The sequence below is a fragment of the Bufo gargarizans genome, chromosome 10 (assembly GCF_014858855.1).
Source record: "Bufo gargarizans isolate SCDJY-AF-19 chromosome 10, ASM1485885v1, whole genome shotgun sequence".
NCBI classification, from domain to species: domain Eukaryota; kingdom Metazoa; phylum Chordata; class Amphibia; order Anura; family Bufonidae; genus Bufo; species Bufo gargarizans.
Window position 1 is genome coordinate 61,668,999 of NC_058089.1, and position 22,696 is coordinate 61,691,694.

The 22,696-nt window shown below is 43.1% G+C and overlaps 1 protein-coding gene across 3 annotated transcripts in view; it reads left to right on the forward strand.

Annotated features, from left to right (window-relative positions):
- The window catches only part of LOC122920736 (phosphomethylethanolamine N-methyltransferase-like), a 283,047-nt gene that overhangs the window by 118,091 nt on the left and 142,260 nt on the right, over positions 1 to 22,696 (forward strand). For all 3 annotated transcript variants that reach the window (XM_044270449.1, XM_044270450.1, XM_044270448.1), the window contains 2 exons: positions 21,983 to 22,138; positions 22,242 to 22,378. In XM_044270449.1, coding sequence (XP_044126384.1) covers positions 21,983 to 22,138; positions 22,242 to 22,378 — 293 coding nt within the window. The remainder of the gene's footprint in view (positions 1 to 21,982; positions 22,139 to 22,241; positions 22,379 to 22,696) is intronic.

Sequence of the window (22,696 nt, forward strand, 5' to 3'; positions counted from 1 at the left end):
CGGTACATTTTTGCTAATTGCTATAGTAACGCCCCTAGAAGCCGATCCATGTGTGCTGTGAAACCATTGCGAATATCTCATCTTAGGCAATTGTGGGATTTTATTCGATTTGAATGATCTCCTGGAGAAAGCAAATGTCACTCCCATTTTTCTTCAGGAGAGTAAGAACTTGTGATCTTTTCTGAGGAGTGTTACAGCCTCTGACATTAAAAGTAGTTATGTGTAGATCTGTCATGGGAAGTAAGGTGAGGATTGCTGCATAGAAGTCTGAGTAGACATGTAGAGGGGTGTAACCCACGGTGAAGCCAGCAGACTGGTTCTATGCTGGTTAGAGGAGTTGTGAGTATAGCTATTGTATGGAGTGAGCACGTAACCTGACATTAAGCTGAGTACAACTAAAAGGGGGTTTAAGAAACCGATAACAAAAACGGTAAATGAACTGGATATATGAAAAGATAGGCGTAGTGAGTAATCACCAACGAAAAAGGTGCCATCGTTGCGAGCCATGGCACACCATGTGGGGACCGAGATGTATCCTAACCCGGATCATCATAACCCACATTACCAATTACTGAAAAATCACCTTGCTAAGGTAAATTCAAACCTGAATGAATAAAGCTATCACTAAGGTAGCTAAAGGAATGCACACTTAGAATAAAACATTGCACATGTCTTATAACATTAGACTCCTTATAGAAGGATCCATGCTACTGCAAGTACAAAACATTATGAAGAAGAACTTAAGGACAGAGAAACCTGCGGTACTACTGGAAGAAAATTCACCACTGCTGCAGGCGGAATTGTGATATATTCTCCTTAGGTCCATGCTAAAGAGGCTCTGGAAACCGCTCGTCACAAGTTCAGATGAAGTCAGGTAAGGTCTCTCCTCCCTTGCATCTTTCTGTTGTTAGGGCGATTTCTGTTTGGAATGTGTAGACCAGGCTTCTTGAATGAGCTGTTGTGGAAGTTTAGGGACCAAAATATCCACTGCAAGCCAGCTGTCTATCTTGATGGGAGAAACATCCAAAATCTTCCAGGCATGAGGTAAGTCCTGTGGAGAACGAACCACGCAGCGTCGGCCATTCCTGGCGAAGGTGATCCCGAACGGGTACAGCCACTTATACAATATGTTGTGATCCCTTAGATGATCGGTTAGGGGCTTTAAGATCCTGCGTTTCGCTAGGGTAGATGAAGCAATGTCCTGAAACAGCGAGACTGAGGAATCTCCGATTCTTAGATCTGTGCTCTTGCGGGCCGCCTGTAAGATGGCTGCTGAATCCCTGAAACTAAGCAGACCGCAAATCACATCTCTAGGGGCTTCATCCTCTTTGGGTGTGGGGCGCAGTGAGTGATGGATTCGTTCAATGGTAATCTCTGCAGCTCTATTGTCCCCCAGCAATTTAGCAAATAAGGACTTGGCAGCTGCTTCTAGTTCATTTGGGGTGATCGATTCATCTAGCCCCTTCAGTCTAAATTTTACGCCTGCTCCTGTTCTCTTGATCCTCGATCATGAGGAACGCATTGTTAAGAGAGGAGACTTGCGCTTCCATAGCGGTTATTAAATCGGCACTGTGGGACGCAGCATGTTCCTGTCGGGTCTCTAATTGTTCGACCCGATTCCCCAAGGCATCGCATGTCATGTCTGAGGTCACGTACCTCTTGAAGCAGAGGGGCCAGAGCTTGTGATAATGTCTCTTTGAAGAAGGCTTTGGTGAGGGTGTCGCTGTCTTTATGTGCTGGTTCCTCTTCAGGGGTATCTATATAATCAGCCTCTCCTTCCTCCTGTTCAGATTCCCGCTCTGCTTCCTTCTCAATGCGGCGGGCCGCCATCTTAGCTGCACGGGCAGGGGACAGTGCCGTCTTCTTGCTGAAGAATCTGTCCATATCTCCCTGATTTTTCTTAGATCTTGGGGTATCAGGGGCCTCTCTGGACCTATCCCTGCTGATTTTGCCCATTTTGGATCCGCTTGGGGTGTGCAAAAGCGATGTAATGTGGGTTTGATGGGAGAGAGCTCCTGCTCAAGCCTCCGTCTTGTTCAGTGGTTAGGCTCCGCCCCCATCCTTTTTCTTTACAAAGAATAAACCTACTGCCATCGGGGACTTAGATGGCCTAATATGACCTTTTGCCAAACTCTCGGCGATATACTTCCGCATTACCTTTTTTTTCGGGTTGAGAAAGATTGTAAAGCTGAGACTTTGACAACTTAGCCCCTGGGATGAGATTAACTGGACAATCATAGTCACGATGAGGGGGCAATTCCTGAGCCCCACCCTCTGAAAAGACATCCGCAAAATCTGAGAGATACTGAGGTAGAGCTGTAGTGGACACACCAGAGATAGAGGTGGCAAGACAATTATCCGAACAAAATTCACTCCAACCAATGATTTGTCTTGCTTGCCAATCTATAATTAGGTTATGTTTTGTCAATCATGGTAACCCATAGACTATAGGAGCTTCATGACAAAACAAGACATAATCTCAACATGTGAATCACCCACCCTTAACTGAATGCCATGAGCAATATGAGTGAGACTCCTTTGAGAAAGAAGGGAAGAATCAATTGCAAAAACCGAAATCTCTATTTCTAAAGTGCAATTATTTAGACACAGATTTTGAAGAAAAAGAAAGTCAATAAGGTTTACCCTAGCACCACAGTCAAGGAATACTACAACAACAAAAAATCTTGAGTCTAGTGCCACCATAGCTGGAAGGAGAAAACTAGTATTACAGGGAGCTTGCATACCTGCTTGCTCCACCACTCCATTCACGCTACTGAGTCAGGAAAGTTTATTTTTCTCATCAACATGCGGTTTAATAAATGGACAAGCAAAAATAAAATGACCACTTTTCCCACAGTAGTAACATAGTTTATGCAATTTCCTAAAGTCTCTACTACTAGAACGGAAAGATACCTGACCCAGCTGCATGGGTTCCTCCCCTACCCCAGAGTTACCTGTAACATCACCCTGACAAGCAGTTGAGACGAAACCACTCACAGAAGGGATCCATTGCGCGGAGGGAACCTTACACCTCTCTCTAATTACGTTTATCTAACCGTACTGCCAAAGACATAGCATTCTTCAAAGAATCTGGGTACTCGTAAAAAGCAAGGGCATCTTTCAATCTCTCAGATAACCCCTAACAAAACTGACTACGTAATGCGGGGTCATTCCACTCTGACTCGGTAGCCCATCTCCTAAACTCAACGCAGTAAGCCTCTGCAATATGTTCACCCTGTAATAAATTACGCAATTTAGATTCCGCCATCGAGACCCGATCTGGGTCATCATAAATTAATCCCAGGGTCTTGAAAAATTCTTCCACCGACCGGAGGGCCCGAGAACCGGGCAGCAGAGAAAAGGCCCAGGATTGCGCGTCCCCTTTAAACAGAGAAATGATTATACCAACCCTCTGACTTGCATGACTCTTTAAAGAGGATAAAGTCATCCGTACCCCCTGCAAATCAATCAGGATGAGTGACTTTAGGCTCCCCACAAATTTGACATGCACCTGATGCCAGAGCATTCTGACACCGTGTAACCAAACTACGCGGATCCACAACCTCTAGGGATAATCCCTGCATGCGGACAACTAGTGCATCAATTGACGCCATCACAAAACCGCTGAGCAATGGCAGTCAAAGTATTGGCGAGTTATAATGTCACGGCGGACAGGATCTCAGATACACAGAGAAATAAACAACAAGTATCTAGGCGAGAAGCTGGGGATAAGGTCACCTCCTAGCAAATCCCCAACAGCTCTCCCAATACTGCTATGCCCACATTCAGACCCTTAAGGTGGGAATAATGTGTCCTCGTGCCTGGGCTGAAAATACCCTAGAATCCCTGAGATGGTGAAAGGGGATTAGGGGCAGCCTGTTCCCTCAGAACCTGGATGGGACAGACGTAACTCAAACAGCCTAGACAGCAAACAACAAGAAATCAGAAACCAACTTATCTTATCTGAGCAGGAACAGCCAATCCTTCCTTCCTTGCTTCCAAAGCCAGACAGAAGCTATAACCTGCACGGAATACTGAGAGTGAGAGTAATGTAAACCAACGACCCCACCCAGTGCACCTGAAGGGAGGCGGATCTAGCCAGACTCCAAAACAAAACAAAAAACGAAACATGTGCTGCTAATCTGGCAGACCTCCGCACATAGTCAGAGCAGGGCATGACAATAGGACAATCATATGCCTGATGTGGAGTTATATCCTGGCATACATGCTCAGAAAATACATTGGCAAAATCAAATATAAATGAATGCAATGTCTTAGTATTTAAAACAGAAAAACATGTATTAAGATAATTGTCAGCGCAATAATCACCCCAAGCCAGAATCTGTCGATGGTTGGATTGTTCTTGCTCAACCACGGCAACCCCAAAACCACTGGAGCAGGGAGACCCTCCAACATAAAACACAAGATAAATTCCTGATGAAAGTCACCCATTCTTACTTTGATATCATGCACCACTTGCGATAAACACTTTTGAGCTAGAGGTGCAGAATCAATAGCAAAAATGAACATATTTTTCTCTAATGCACTCGGTGACAACCCGTGCATAAGGACGAACTGAGCATCAATCAGGTACACTCCTGCCCCACTGTTGATAAACACCTCAATCCCCACAGTTTTTTACTATAGCGCCATCTCAGCAGTAAGGAGAAATCGGGTACTACCAGTCAAAGACAAATGCACATTTTCTGACTCTCCTCTCACCCTACCAAGAGTCAGATGGGAATTAAATGTATTTTATTTATTTTTTTACTCTGAATGTATGGACATACTTCGATGACATGTCCCTCCTGTCCGCAGAAAAAACACACTCCCTTCTTACGACTGGGATGCTTACAAGCGGATGCAGGAGTAGCTCCCCCTAACTGCATGGGTTCATCCCCAGACCTAAACTCAGGAGTATCTTCACCCAAAGTGTCAAAGGAAGACGACACATCATGTGATAGTATGTCCTGAGAGTGGGGACACCAAAATCTTTCTCTCAGGCGTCTATCAATGCGTATAGCAAGAGACATAGCAGCCTCCAGAGACACAGGAGTTTCATGAAAGGCCAAAGCGTCCTTCAGCCTCCCTAATAAACCCTGACAAAACTGGCTACGGAGAGCCGGATAATTCTACTTAGTATCCGTAGCCAACCTAATAAACACATAGCAATAAATCTCAGCAGAAAAACCTCCTTGACGAAGGCAACGCAGCTTGGTTTCGGGCCACAGATGTCCGATCCAGATCGTCATAGATAAGACTTAAAGCTTCGAAAAATTCATCCACCAGACTATAATCTGGTCGAGAGAGAAAAAGCCCTCACTGGGCTTTTAAGCAATGAAATAAACACACCAATTCGCTGTTTCTCATCCCCAGATGAGTGTGGACATAGCCTAAAATACAGTTTGCACGCCTCCCTAAACAAAATGAAATTATCACATCCCACAAAGAATCTGTCCGGGAGGGCAACTTTAGACTCCAGAAAGGCTGGTTTCTACCACCAGGACAAACAGCCTGTGGTCTCTAAATCTGTGAGACGGTTGTGTGGAGATTGGCTTCTTCCAAAGACAGCCCTCGCAACTGTCCTGCCAGGCCAGCAATTGGATCCGTGGCTGCACTCGAACAAACCAAAAAATAATAATGACTTGTGTGGGAGGGAAGATGGACACCTCCTATTGAAAACCCTAATCAAAGCCCTGACTGGCTTCCAGTATGAACAGACCCCAGAGGTAGGTGAGTTCATACACAGGAATACCTAAAGTCCTATCTACCCCTAAGGTACTAATAACAGGAATGAGACCTCCTGTTCCTCCAAAAGGAAGGATGAACGGGAGTCTCCCTAAGGCCTAATACAAAGCAAAAAATAAATGCAACACACAGAAAAGCCAAGTCGAGATCCAAACACCAGTTATCCACAGGTTCATCTGAAGCTATAAACCGCACAGCATTGTGGGAGAGACAACTATAAATAGGGAAAGTTAAATGACCACAATAGCAACACCTAGAGGTTATGGGTGTGGCCAGTACCAGAAGCAACACAGACGGATCCACAAGGTAAACATGTCAAACCAAACCACGTGTTGCCAGTCTCAAAGATCTCCTGCCACTCACTGTCGCGGGGTCGTCCGTATGTCTCGGTAAGTCCGTTACATAGCACTAGTGCAAAACTTGCCTTAGAAGAACCCATGACTGCTGTTTTTTGGAACAAGGTTAGAGTCTCGGTATTTATAAATTTGCATTACCTTGCCTTTCCGAATGATGATTGTGAACAAGCCTTAACCCTAACAGGCTATTTAAAGGGGTTATCCCATGATTAATGTTAGAAATAAAAATTAGATATGATATAGTACATGACAATCTCTTTCTAACAAAGCTAGAACCAACCCTTTACCTCACATGGATCCGGAGATCTGTCAATTTATTGATCTGCCACAGTTATATCAAGCTGAAAGCTAAAGGGGAGTGTCTTTTCAGCAGCAACTAAGAGGGCGTGTCCCAGCTCTTCCTATCACAGCTCAAGAGGCAGTTGAGCAGGTCAAAGTGAGCAGGTCAAAGAAATAAGAAAAAAACAAAACAGCAGGTAGTGCTATACAGTAACATTTTATTGAATAACTTGTTGGCTATGCTAAATTTTTAATTACATTCAATTACAAAAGTATTCAGATCCAGGTGCTGATTTGTAAACTGTAAATCGAATACAGCGGCTCACCCCTGTCACGTATGGGTAGGTGCTCACCCTCTGGTCCTACCCCCAGGACCCCAAAGGATTCAAAAGGTAATATGTAAAGTGAGGGGGCACACACACCAGAGAAACAGTATGGAAACAATTAACGGATGAATAATTAATATTTATTACTCTAAAAACACTCCCCTAAAAAGATATATATAAAACATACATAAAATAATAACAACCTATAATTAATTGTCATGTAAATCCACTGATATGGATAATAATGTCGATTGTTCAGCTGCAGTATTCTGGATAGTACTGTGGGTATAGTAAAATAAAGTTCATCCAAATGGTATCCCACTTTGTACGGTACTGTGGCACAAACAAGTATGCAATGTCCAGAAGGTAACTCCAACAGGTGTATTTTACTTTCAATGCAATGGAACAATGCTGCTGGCTATATATCAATGTCCAGTATTCAAAATAGCATGTGTGAATGTTTGCACAGATCCTCAGATTACTCACAGTGTCCAGCCGCTTGCAGTCTCCCGGTCTCACCCGGTCTCACCCCTCCTTATTGTACGGCTGTAGCGCTAAGTTTTCCAGGTAGCCGAACACGGCCGTCTGTGGCGTCCCACGTGACCTGATGCTCTGGGGTTCCGGGCGGACGCTGCGATGACGTCACTGCTATGCGGCGGTAATTTCAAATCTGGTAGCGGATCTCTTCTGCTGGCAACTTGATATTTAATTTCTTTATCCTTTATTCTTTTGTTGAATCCACGCTCACTCCACAATGCCAGACGCGTTTCGGGGTCTTGCGCCCCTTCATCAGTGGCCACCGAGTGAGTGGATTCTCACTCCTTATATATGGTGTATATCCTCCCACAATAGCGCTTTCCTCAGCTTGTTTCAATATGGGGGGTAGGATTTAATTACTGCTGCTTTTCTGTGTTAAATTCAGTATTAAAACAACATAAAAAAGTACTTAATAAATACAAATTAATATTTGCTCCCCATTCATTAATTATAAAACATATATGTTAACATATATATAGAGAAATATAAAAAATATATAAACATATATATATAAAATATACCTATTAATATGTAAAAGATATTCTTGGCTTAGGGCTGCAGGGTCAAAACTGCGTTTTTCAGGAAAACCGCAATGAAAACGCAACAATATGAATTGCGCTCTCCCTGCGGTTTCTGCATTCCTATATTGTATAAAGTCAGGCAATCTCCCAAGGGAACAATTTGGACTCGGATTCGGTCACTATAATCTAAATATTATACATGGCTTGGACATTTATTTCACATTCCTAGGGTAGTTGATCGTTGTATATAGGAGGAGTTATCTGGTGGGGAGGAGAATCACAGTGTCCATTACTGACCCTCCTGCGATATCTCATCTCCACCAGACAACCCCCCCACACTCACAGGAACCCGAACACCTCCATCTCAGCATTGAGACCCTTCGGCATGATGGTGTCATATTCAAAAATTCTGCGGGACTCCTGTCGTGACATGTGGGCAATGTGGTTCCCTCCTCTCCACATTTTCTTAACTCTTTCTATGGCAGTAAATTTTAAACCAGTTGGGTCGCAATTATGTTGAATTTTAAAGTGTCTCGATAGGGAATGCGTTTCTAACCCTTTTTTGATATTCGCCACATGTTCAGCTACCCTCTTTTTAAGTGTCCTTTTGGTTCTGCCTATGTATTGTTTCCTACATCCACATTCCAATAAATATATCACATCGGTAGAATCACAGGTTAGGCACTCTTGTATTTCTACACTAAATGGATTTGTTGTGGACTTCACCCTTGTTGTTTTTTTGGGGAAACTAGTGATCTTACAATTTGTGCATCTACCACATCTAAAAAATCCATTCGTTATCAGCCAGTTCTTTTTTTGTTGCTGTTGAGTGTCTTTCCTGCTTTTTACAGTTGGGGCTATTTTACCTGCCAAATTATTTGCCCTCGTGTACGTTATTTTTGGTACATCACTCAGAAGTGGGCCAATTAGTTTGTCATTTAACAAATGTGCCCAATGTTTTCGGATGCTTCTTTCCACTATTTTGTGTTGTGAACTAAATGGGAGAATAATTCTCAGCGTTTCATCTCGCGGTTGTGGTGGGCCTGTTTGAAAGAAGCCTTTTCGATCCATCTTTTTCACTCTCTCCAAGGATTCATCTATTATCTGGGCGGGATAATCTCTCTCCAACAATTGTCGTTTCAAGTCTGCAGCCTCTTCATCAAACTTGCTGTCAACCGTACAGTTTCGCTTGAGCCTGCGAAACTGGCTGGTTGGTATGTTGATCAGCCACCGGGGAAGGTGGCAACTAGCAAATCTGATGAAGCTATTCTTGGCTACAGGCTTGAAAAATGTGTTACATTGTAACTGGTCTCCTCTAATCCATATCTCCAGATCCAAGAACTCCACTTTTTCTTGGCTCACAGTTGGACTAAATATAAGGTTCTTATCATTTTTGTTGATGTTACTGAGAAATAGATCAAGGGATTCCGCTGTATCGCGCCAAATAAACAAGATATCATCAATATAGCGCCGCCATAGCACCAGATCCGTCCCCAGCCTGGGCATGATGGTCTCTCTTTCCCATTGGGCCAAAAAAAGGTTGGCATAGCTGGGGGCGAATCTGGTGCCCATGGCGGTGCCAGTGCACTGCAAATAGAATTCCTGCTCGAAAGAAAAATAATTGTGAGTTAGAATATATCTCACTCCGTCCAGCAGGAACTCTAGTTGTTCCGCAGGGAGCCCGACATCCCCCGATAATTGTTCCTGCAGTGCCTGTATTCCCATGGAATGTTCAATAACTGTGTACAGTGAACCAACATCCAATGTCCCCAAGATCCACCCTTCTACCCAATTGACTTCCTCTAGTGTTTTAATAATGTCAGTCGTATCCCGAATATATGACGGTACCCGCTTGACATATGGTTGGAGCCATTGGTCTATGTATTTGGATAGGTTGCATGATATAGATTGGATACCCGACACTATCGGGCGACCTGGAGGTGCTTCCAGGTTCTTGTGGATCTTGGGGACACAGTAGAACATTGGAACTCTTCTTTCCGTGTCCAGAATGAACCTAGCTTCTTGGTCAGAAAGGAAATCTGCTTTTAACCCCTTTGTGCAGTAATCTTTCAAGATGTTGTAATATTCCTGTGTCGGGTCTCCTTTTAGTTTTTGGTAAGTACTTTGTGACCTTAATTGTCTATAGCATTCTTCTATATAGTCGGTTGTATTAAGAATAACCACGGCACCACCCTTATCCGCTGGTCTTATAACAATGTTACTTTCCTCCTGTAGGGATTTAATGGCCTTGATCTCTTCTCTATTTAAATTCGTATTGACCCTGCGACTTTTTATTTTTCTCAAATCGCGTTCCACATTGTTCTTAAAAGTGGCCATTTCACTACTAATCTCCTGCCTGGGGAATTTTTTCGATTTGGCTTTAAGGTCTGTATGCACATATTTGTTTTTATTACTTCCCATATCCATTTCCCTATTAATGGGATTTTTGAGGAAATATTTCTTTAGACATAAACGTCTGATAAATTTCTCAACTCCTATAAATGTGGCAAATTTATCCATTGGATTAGTGGGGGCAAACTTTAAACCTTTATTGAGGAGCTGCACCTGGGTCTCTGTAAGTGCGATGTCACTGATATTAATTACATTGGTGGTTGGTGTTTTTACTTTCTGTGTTTTTTCTTTTTGTGCATGTCGTCCTCTCCGTATTCTTCGTTGTGATTGTACCTGTGTGACCTGCTGGTTGTTGGTGTGAATTGATATGTCGTGTTCTGATGATGTCTGTGCTCTTGTCTGTGTGTCTGATAGTGCCCTCTGCCCTGTTGATATTCCCTCGGACGATCCCTCAAATTGTAATTGTGGACATAATCCTGTGTTTTGTGACTGTGTTTCTTTATCTCTTGTCGTGGTGGGGTGGGAGTGCGTGTGCTCCTTATTCGTGCTTGGTGATGTGGTGGTGTAAAGTCTAAAAAATGTGGTGTAGCTAGTGTTTCATACCTATTTGAAATTTTAACATTTTCAAATTGTGTATTTATGTGTTCAACCTCCCTTTGTTCATGAATCTCAGTGATTTCCTTCCTTTCCATATGATGTAGTTTCCTAGATTTTTTACCAATTATTTCTCTTTCTAGTGTGTCTAGATTTTTACAAATTCTCTCATGCCATTTATGAACTGCATCCGTATCCGGAAATGTTTCCATTTCTTTTTTTAGGGTATCAATTTGTCCTGACATTTCTTCTGTCATTTGTATCCTTCTTTTTATGATCATTTGTACAAGGGCCTCCGACTGTATTTTTAAAAAACCATCCCATTCCTTTTTGAATCTATCATTCACCAGATCGGGGGCAGGTATCTTGGTGAGTGTCAGACCCTTAGGGATATAGCCCTTGTCCAAATATTGTGTAAGTGATCTAATCTCCCACTTATTACGCAGTTGGCGTTGCAAAGTCCTCTCCAAATTTTTAAAAACATCATCCATAGATCTCATCGTTTCTATTGATGCTTCCCCTTCCAAATTGAAGGTAAAAGCTTCAATTTTTTTTATACTTGTTATCCAAGTGTTCCCAGATGTCCATATCGGAACAGGGGGAGCTCAGCTGTTGAGGGTAAAAGTGGAAAAAACAGTAAATCGAATACAGCGGCTCACCCCTGTCACGTATGGGTAGGTGCTCACCCTCTGGTCCTACCCCCAGGACCCCAAAGGATTCAAAAGGTAATATGTAAAGTGAGGGGGCACACACACCAGAGAAACAGTATGGAAACAATTAACGGATGAATAATTAATATTTATTACCTGGAAAATTAGCGCTACAGCCGTACAATAAGGAGGGGTGAGACCGGGTGAGACCGGGAGACTGCAAGCGGCTGGACACTGTGAGTAATCTGAGGATCTGTGCAAACATTCACACATGCTATTTTGAATACTGGACATTGATATATAGCCAGCAGCATTGTTCCATTGCATTGAAAGTAAAATACACCTGTTGGAGTTACCTTCTGGACATTGCATACTTGTTTGTGCCACAGTACCGTACAAAGTGGGATACCATTTGGATGAACTTTATTTTACTATACCCACAGTACTATCCAGAATACTGCAGCTGAACAATCGACATTATTATCCATATCAGTGGATTTACATGACAATTAATTATAGGTTGTTATTATTTTATGTATGTTTTATATATATCTTTTTAGGGGAGTGTTTTTAGAGTAATAAATATTAATTATTCATCCGTTAATTGTTTCCATACTGTTTCTCTGGTGTGTGTGCCCCCTCACTTTACATATTACCTTTTGAATCCTTTGGGGTCCTGGGGGTAGGACCAGAGGGTGAGCACCTACCCATACGTGACAGGGGTGAGCCGCTGTATTCGATTTACTGTTTTTTCCACTTTTACCCTCAACAGCTGAGCTCCCCCTGTTCCGATATGGACATCTGGGAACACTTGGATAACAAGTATAAAAAAATTGAAGCTTTTACCTTCAATTTGGAAGGGGAAGCATCAATAGAAACGATGAGATCTATGGATGATGTTTTTAAAAATTTGGAGAGGACTTTGCAACGCCAACTGCGTAATAAGTGGGAGATTAGATCACTTACACAATATTTGGACAAGGGCTATATCCCTAAGGGTCTGACACTCACCAAGATACCTGCCCCCGATCTGGTGAATGATAGATTCAAAAAGGAATGGGATGGTTTTTTAAAAATACAGTCGGAGGCCCTTGTACAAATGATCATAAAAAGAAGGATACAAATGACAGAAGAAATGTCAGGACAAATTGATACCCTAAAAAAAGAAATGGAAACATTTCCGGATACGGATGCAGTTCATAAATGGCATGAGAGAATTTGTAAAAATCTAGACACACTAGAAAGAGAAATAATTGGTAAAAAATCTAGGAAACTACATCATATGGAAAGGAAGGAAATCACTGAGATTCATGAACAAAGGGAGGTTGAACACATAAATACACAATTTGAAAATGTTAAAATTTCAAATAGGTATGAAACACTAGCTACACCACATTTTTTAGACTTTACACCACCACATCACCAAGCACGAATAAGGAGCACACGCACTCCCACCCCACCACGACAAGAGATAAAGAAACACAGTCACAAAACACAGGATTATGTCCACAATTACAATTTGAGGGATCGTCCGAGGGAATATCAACAGGGCAGAGGGCACTATCAGACACACAGACAAGAGCACAGACATCATCAGAACACGACATATCAATTCACACCAACAACCAGCAGGTCACACAGGTACAATCACAACGAAGAATACGGAGAGGACGACATGCACAAAAAGAAAAAACACAGAAAGTAAAAACACCAACCACCAATGTAATTAATATCAGTGACATCGCACTTACAGAGACCCAGGTGCAGCTCCTCAATAAAGGTTTAAAGTTTGCCCCCACTAATCCAATGGATAAATTTGCCACATTTATAGGAGTTGAGAAATTTATCAGACGTTTATGTCTAAAGAAATATTTCCTCAAAAATCCCATTAATAGGGAAATGGATATGGGAAGTAATAAAAACAAATATGTGCATACAGACCTTAAAGCCAAATCGAAAAAATTCCCCAGGCAGGAGATTAGTAGTGAAATGGCCACTTTTAAGAACAATGTGGAACGCGATTTGAGAAAAATAAAAAGTCGCAGGGTCAATACGAATTTAAATAGAGAAGAGATCAAGGCCATTAAATCCCTACAGGAGGAAAGTAACATTGTTATAAGACCAGCGGATAAGGGTGGTGCCGTGGTTATTCTTAATACAACCGACTATATAGAAGAATGCTATAGACAATTAAGGTCACAAAGTACTTACCAAAAACTAAAAGGAGACCCGACACAGGAATATTACAACATCTTGAAAGATTACTGCACAAAGGGGTTAAAAGCAGATTTCCTTTCTGACCAAGAAGCTAGGTTCATTCTGGACACGGAAAGAAGAGTTCCAATGTTCTACTGTGTCCCCAAGATCCACAAGAACCTGGAAGCACCTCCAGGTCGCCCGATAGTGTCGGGTATCCAATCTATATCATGCAACCTATCCAAATACATAGACCAATGGCTCCAACCATATGTCAAGCGGGTACCGTCATATATTCGGGATACGACTGACATTATTAAAACACTAGAGGAAGTCAATTGGGTAGAAGGGTGGATCTTGGGGACATTGGATGTTGGTTCACTGTACACAGTTATTGAACATTCCATGGGAATACAGGCACTGCAGGAACAATTATCGGGGGATGTCGGGCTCCCTGCGGAACAACTAGAGTTCCTGCTGGACGGAGTGAGATATATTCTAACTCACAATTATTTTTCTTTCGAGCAGGAATTCTATTTGCAGTGCACTGGCACCGCCATGGGCACCAGATTCGCCCCCAGCTATGCCAACCTTTTTTTGGCCCAATGGGAAAGAGAGACCATCATGCCCAGGCTGGGGACGGATCTGGTGCTATGGCGGCGCTATATTGATGATATCTTGTTTATTTGGCGCGATACAGCGGAATCCCTTGATCTATTTCTCAGTAACATCAACAAAAATGATAAGAACCTTATATTTAGTCCAACTGTGAGCCAAGAAAAAGTGGAGTTCTTGGATCTGGAGATATGGATTAGAGGAGACCAGTTACAATGTAACACATTTTTCAAGCCTGTAGCCAAGAATAGCTTCATCAGATTTGCTAGTTGCCACCTTCCCCGGTGGCTGATCAACATACCAACCAGCCAGTTTCGCAGGCTCAAGCGAAACTGTACGGTTGACAGCAAGTTTGATGAAGAGGCTGCAGACTTGAAACGACAATTGTTGGAGAGAGATTATCCCGCCCAGATAATAGATGAATCCTTGGAGAGAGTGAAAAAGATGGATCGAAAAGGCTTCTTTCAAACAGGCCCACCACAACCGCGAGATGAAACGCTGAGAATTATTCTCCCATTTAGTTCACAACACAAAATAGTGGAAAGAAGCATCCGAAAACATTGGGCACATTTGTTAAATGACAAACTAATTGGCCCACTTCTGAGTGATGTACCAAAAATAACGTACACGAGGGCAAATAATTTGGCAGGTAAAATAGCCCCAACTGTAAAAAGCAGGAAAGACACTCAACAGCAACAAAAAAAGAACTGGCTGATAACGAATGGATTTTTTAGATGTGGTAGATGCACAAATTGTAAGATCACTAGTTTCCCCAAAAAAACAACAAGGGTGAAGTCCACAACAAATCCATTTAGTGTAGAAATACAAGAGTGCCTAACCTGTGATTCTACCGATGTGATATATTTATTGGAATGTGGATGTAGGAAACAATACATAGGCAGAACCAAAAGGACACTTAAAAAGAGGGTAGCTGAACATGTGGCGAATATCAAAAAAGGGTTAGAAACGCATTCCCTATCGAGACACTTTAAAATTCAACATAATTGCGACCCAACTGGTTTAAAATTTACTGCCATAGAAAGAGTTAAGAAAATGTGGAGAGGAGGGAACCACATTGCCCACATGTCACGACAGGAGTCCCGCAGAATTTTTGAATATGACACCATCATGCCGAAGGGTCTCAATGCTGAGATGGAGGTGTTCGGGTTCCTGTGAGTGTGGGGGGGTTGTCTGGTGGAGATGAGATATCGCAGGAGGGTCAGTAATGGACACTGTGATTCTCCTCCCCACCAGATAACTCCTCCTATATACAACGATCAACTACCCTAGGAATGTGAAATAAATGTCCAAGCCATGTATAATATTTAGATTATAGTGACCGAATCCGAGTCCAAATTGTTCCCTTGGGAGATTGCCTGACTTTATACAATATAGGAATGCAGAAACCGCAGGGAGAGCGCAATTCATATTGTTGCGTTTTCATTGCGGTTTTCCTGAAAAACGCAGTTTTGACCCTGCAGCCCTAAGCCAAGAATATCTTTTACATATTAATAGGTATATTTTATATATATATGTTTATATATTTTTTTATATTTCTCTATATATATGTTAACATATATGTTTTATAATTAATGAATGGGGAGCAAATATTTAATTTGTATTTATTAAGTACTTTTTTATGTTGTTTTAATACTGAATTTAACACAGAAAAGCAGCAGTAATTAAATCCTACCCCCCATATTGAAACAAGCTGAGGAAAGCGCTATTGTGGGAGGATATACACCATATATAAGGAGTGAGAATCCACTCACTCGGTGGCCACTGAGGAAGGGGCGCAAGACCCCGAAACGCGTCTGGCATTGTGGAGTGAGCGTGGATTCAACAAAAGAATAAAGGATAAAGAAATTAAATATCAAGTTGCCAGCAGAAGAGATCCGCTACCAGATTTGAAATTACCGCCGCATAGCAGTGACGTCATCGCAGCGTCCGCCCGGAACCCCAGAGCATCAGGTCACGTGGGACGCCACAGACGGCCGTGTTCGGCTACCTGGAAAATTAGCGCTACAGCCGTACAATAAGGAGGGGTGAGACCGGGTGAGACCGGGAGACTGCAAGCGGCTGGACACTGAGTAATCTGAGGATCTGTGCAAACATTCACACATGCTATTTTGAATACTGGACATTGATATATAGCCAGCAGCATTGTTCCATTGCATTGAAAGTAAAATACACCTGTTGGAGTTACCTTCTGGACATTGCATACTTGTTTGTGCCACAGTACCGTACAAAGTGGGATACCATTTGGATGAACTTTATTTTACTATACCCACAGTACTATCCAGAATACTGCAGCTGAACAATCGACATTATTATCCATATCAGTGGATTTACATGACAATTAATTATAGGTTGTTATTATTTTATGTATGTTTTATATATATCTTTTTAGGGGAGTGTTTTTAGAGTAATAAATATTAATTATTCATCCGTTAATTGTTTCCATACTGTTTCTCTGGTGTGTGTGCCCCCTCACTTTACATATTACCTTTTGATTTGTAAACTGTAGAATAGTTTTCGTGGGACAACCATTTTAAGGTCTATGACCTCAAAAGTTATGTGAGTACTCAAATCTCCTTGGGTTCCTATACTTTTGCAAGGTACTACTTTCATTTTTTCCCTCTAAAATTGTACAAAGTCAAAATAATACACTGATATGTGTTTCTTCTTTGATTTTATGGCTTTTGGAGATAATGTCATGTACAACTTGCATAACTGTTCACAATAACAGTAATTTTGAGCAGGGGTGCCCAAACTTTTGCCTGGCAGTGTATTTATATAATGCAAAGAAAAAAATGTGGGGGGTTCAGCCCGCACAACCCTGTATGCAGGTGCACATTGCTATGGCGAAATACAGATACAAATGCAAAAACACAAATGCAATCGCACTCTCCAACCAGCACTCTGCCCTGCCTCTATGCTGGATGTTGAATGAGGCATTGGTGTACATTTTGGCCAAAGCGTAATAAGCCACTCACCACGTCAAGGTCGCCTTCATGAGTGGTCCCTAACACTAGTTCATACCTGATATGGGCCATGACAGCCACACAAAGTCCAGGGAGCGCAGGTACAGCATGCACACCAAGCACACTCTGCTTTTAACCCCGTCCGGTGGTTGCAGAGTGCGATTGCATTTGTGTTTTTGTATTTATATAATGTTTTTAGTATTGTGAGGAATATGGATTAATATTTACTGTCAGCAATGTCCCGACACCAGCCATCAGCTGAAAGATAGCAGAGGTAGTGAACTCCACAGGGGTTCTGGCTTCAAGGAGGCCACATGCATACTAATTCACACCTCAACCAGCCAGTACGGAGGCCAGCTAATCCTACAGGAAAACCTCTCTGTAGGGGGTCTCAGCCCTTGCCCAGATCTATAATTTCGCCCCAGACATCATGGAATCGGCGGTTCATAAGGAATTATGAATCCCCCGTCCATCCCAGACATAAGTCAAATATATTTATGCGATCCTGGGACAAAGATGAACATGCCCATGGTCATAGGTTGGAGGTCAGGTGCCAGGGAAGGGATATATACATATCTCCCCAGAGAAACACAATAACGGTACAACGGCTTGGACTCTAATTGTAGCCGGAACCCATGCGGGTCTGTTGGTCCAAGAGGAGGGGCCGGCTACAGTTTAAAAGGCTTGTGCCAACAAGCGGGTGTGTCTTTTCTCTGAAAGGGGGTCACATCGTGCAATGTGTTTAGAGAGACCTGCAACCGGCTGACATCGCTGCCCCCGACGTGAATACAGCTAAGAACTCATCACTACCCAAAGGACTCATATATTTGGTAAACTGACTTATTGTTCTGCTTAACCATGTTTGTACCATACCACCTGTATTTGTAACCTCAGACCACTGTATATATTCCTTGTGTGTGTAGTGTATTTTCTTGTAAGCCCTTAAGACAATTAAATATATAATTTAATCTTGTGTGGTCTTGTAGCTCGATCACGAATACCCACGTCCGTGTTTTTGCCTAGTAATACGCTACCGTGGGTTGGTTTCTTACCATATAAAATTCCCGTTATCGGACCGGGCTTATATCAAACAAGGAACTGGTGGCAGTCTTTCCGGGCTGAACACTCGCTGTTTCACTGGGGCAGTGAATAGAGGCTCTCTCAGCTTGTTGCTGCTCTGTTCCCGTGTGGACAGGAGGAATCTGTGAAAACTATACCAAGACTGACCTTACCCGCTCCTCCAGGAGGGCGTAACGTCACGCCTTGGTAACCCGTGACCATACCGTATCTTGCTGGCTCTACGTAGTTGATGTCGGACGTCAGTCAGGGTAGTTAGTCACAACTACTTTTGCACAAAAAAAAATAAGAAAAACCTTTTTTGCGCTGCCACATTTCCAGACACATAACATTTTTCTTTCGACGGAGCTGAGCGAGGGCTTGATTTTTGCGGGGTGACTTGTAACATATTTTATAAGGCTGAAAAAGGACATCCGTCCACTTAGTTTATTTAGCCTATTTATCCTGTAAAATTTAGATTTTTACCATTGTGGGGTACAAAAGACTTTTTGATTGCTTTTTAATCCATTTTGTTTTTTTTACCGCATTCACCATATGGGATAAATTAGGCATGCGGCAATACCAAATATGTGGAGGGTATGGTATATTTTACTTTATAAAGGCACAATTTTTTGTCCTACAGTGGGGAAAAAATGGCAGTGTATCTTATAAAGCGAATACTAGTGAGTGCTTTCATTATGAAAGCATTGCTAGATCTACACTGTACCTGTACTCACCTCTCCCTGGTCGTTCTCTGGGCGCTGCTCTGCAAGTCCTGTCAGGTTACAGTGCAGCATGAGCCTGGAGAACACCATGGAGCGGTGAGTGCAGTACAGACCACTGAACCTGCAGTGTAGCGGTGAGTTAGTTTATTTAATCTCTGATGGGGTTCTCATCTGATATCTAATATAAGGTTCTGATCTGAGCTAGGGTTGGGCGATATACCGCGGTATAAAAAAACGGCGATATCCCACGGTATATTTTGTGACGTCATGGCTTTAAAAACAGAGTCTGCGGCACCGCTGCCCTCCCCCATCATTATCTATAGCTACCAGCGCTGTCTCCGACTCCGCCCACCGACCGATGTCTTAACGTCGGAATCAGGTTACGCCCCCAGGCTGAGACTAGAGCAGCCGCAGTGCAGTACATACGAGCAGCAAGGGAAAGTCAGTAGAGAAGAAGAACCCACACTCCGTCCGACTCCAACCGACCCCCACCCCCTACGGAGAGAAGAGAGTCGACCCTATATCACAGCTGCCGGACGGGCAGCTATTAAAAGGTGTAATTTCACTCCACTTCTGCCTATTACACCAGTTATATGTCTTGGCCCAGGCCCACTCAGTCCAATCATGCCTGCGCCTGCCAGTGCCACTAGCTGCATGCTCCACAGTGAGCCATGCCATCATGAGTCCCTCGACTCCCTCCAGTACCTCCAGCTCCCCCATGACATGATGAGCATGACGGTTGACCAACAAGAAGGAATTATGGTGGGCAGGCAGGTGACAAGTCACAGTCACACAGGTGGCCATAAGACATGGGGGGGGCAGCTGCTGCCCCCCAGCCCCATACTCTAAGTAATGTCTCCTTTTGTGGCTGCTGCAGGCGCAGCTGCCCCCATATAACTATATGTAATGTCTCCTTGCGGCTGCGCTCCCTGTGGCCCCCCATACAGTATAACATCTCCTTGTGGCCCCCCATACAGTGTAACGTCTCCTTGTGGCTGCCCCCATACAGTGTAACGTCTCCTTGTGGCTGCCCCCATACAGTGTAACGTCTCCTTGTGGCTGCCCCCATACAGTATAACGTCTCCTTGTGGCTGCCCCCATACAGTGTAACGTCTCCTTGTGGCTGCCCCCATACAGTATAAGGTCTCCTTGTGGCTGCCCATCATACAGTATAATGTCTCCTTGTGGCTGTCCCCATACAGTATAACGTCTCCTTGTGTTTTTTTCTTTAAAACGGGTATTTATTGCAATATATATCGTTATTGCGATAAATTTTTTAATATTGTTATCGCCGGAATATTTTTGATATCGTCCAACCCTAATCTGAGCTCTGATGGGGGTCTGACATAGCGGTATGATCTGAGCTCTGATGACGGTCTGAAATGGGAGTCTGATCTGAGGTCTGATGGGGGACTTATATGGTGGGTCTGATCTAAGATTTGGTATAGTGTTCGGATCTGAGGTCTGATGTGGGGGGTCTGATCTCTGATGAAAAATATTTTTTCTTACCCTACTTTCACACTAGCGGCACGGACCTCCGGCAGTCTGTTCCATCGGGTGAACAGCCTGTCGGATCTGTCCTGCCGCTAGTGAAGTTGTGCCCCCGGACTGCCGCTCTGTTGCCGTTGACTATAATGGGGGTGGGGTGGAGTTCCGGTGGATGCACGGCAGCGCACGGAGAGAGGCTGCCGGAATAAATGTCGGACATGTCGTAATTTTATTCCAGCAGCCTCTTGCTGTGCCTCTGCCCCGATTATAGTCAATGGGGACGGATCGGCAGTCCGGGGGCACACATTCACTAGCAGCAGGACGGATCCGTCAGGCTGTTCACCCGACTGAACAGCCTGCCGGATGTCTGTGCCGCTAGTGTGAAAGTAGTCTTATAATATGAAAAATATGGTATTATTTGTGCAATTTTATTCATTGAAAATTATCTTCAATGGAAAATGTATTTATTTTAACTTTACTAAAAATTTATTTAAATTTTTTTATACTATTAGGGGACTTTAACATGCAATCATCTGATCACTCCTATAACACTGTACTACATATGTAGTACAGTGTATTATATTGTCAGTAGGAAACTGACAGGCAGTCTCAGGCTGCTCCTCTGAAAGAGCCTGATAGGCATACCCTGAGAGAAGGCTTGGGGGCCTTCATTAGACCTCCGGCTGCTGTGTGAAGACAACAGCAACCTGCGATCTCATTCATGGAGGTGCACATGTCTAACAAAGGGAGCCCCCTCCTATTGAAACTACTTAGGCTACTTTCACACTTGCGTTCGAGGCTCCGCTTGTGACTTCCGTTTGAAGGCTCTCACAAGCGGCCCCGAACGGATCCGTCCAGCCCTAATGCATTCTGAGTGGATGCGGATCCGCTCAGAATGCATCAGTCTGGCACCGTTTGCCCTCCGCTCCGCTCAGCAGTCGGACACCCGAACGCTGTTTGCTGCGTTCGGGTGTCCACCTGGCCGTGCGGAGGCAAACGGATCCGTCCAGACTTACAATGTAAGTCAATGGGGACGGATCCGTTTGAAGTTGACACAGTATGGCTCCATTTTCAAACGGATCCATCCCCCATTGACTTTCAATGTAAATGTTCTGAACGGATCTAAGCGTTTGCATTATAGGTGCGGATCAGTCTGTGCAGACACCAGACATATCCGCTCCGAACGCAAGTGTGAAAGTTGCCTTAGATGGTTTAATGGCCAGGACTGGCACTTCTGCCCTTAGTGAGCACCATAAAAAAAGTGTATTGGTGGTCACTAAGGGGTTAAGGGTGCTATTACATATGCATGTTAACGTCCACAAGTAAAGCTCTTAATTTACCGCTAATTGCCAGCTCCGCTTAGACTTCTCAGATTGCTAGGGCTACCTTCAGGCTCCAGTTCCCATGTAATATTTTAATTGTTGGATATTGCTGCATTTTCATGAGTTGTCATTTGTTACCAAAGAGAAACAACAGATTATGGGATTGAGGACTTTGAGTAAGATGCAGAATTTTCCCTTTTAATGCTTTTTATTTGTCTCAATATTTTCCCAAGTCGCTTTACAGGACACCTGGCCAAGTTGGCAAGCCAAGTAACAGCAGTGGACTTCATGCAGAACTTCATTGACAAGAATCGTGAAGACAATAGTCATCGTGGAAACATTACCTTTCTACAAGCTGATGTCACTGTATTGGACTTTCCCAATAACAGGTGAGCTGTAACATGAAATAAATACAGCATCATGTAACTGATGAACATCAAAGAAATTATCATTATCAAGCACAACCGTGTAACCTGTTCCCTTTCTCCTCAGTTATGACTTCATCTTCTCAAATTGGCTCTTCATGTATCTGACTGATGTAGAATTAGCAGCCCTGACACAAAAGATGTTGGGATGGCTTAGACCTGGTGGCTATCTCTTTTTTAGAGAGTCCTGCTTTTATCAGTCAGGTGAGTAACAGTTGTATTTGAATGTTTTATCATTGGTTACTGTAAATGAATGCTGTTAAATTAGATGTCCAGTAATCTCCCTTAACCCTTTTCATTGCCAAGGATATATCGTCCTTGCAAAGTGACAGTTCATTAGCCAAGAACCATCTCATGTAACAACTATAGATGCAAGCCAGGTCTTATTTAACCCATTCCAAACACAGACAGTTTCCCCTTTCTGACAGAGCCTAATTTAGCAAATCTGACCTGTCATTTGTTGTGGTATGCTTTTACATATCTAAGTGATTTTGAGATTTTTCATGACATTTTCATGTTAGT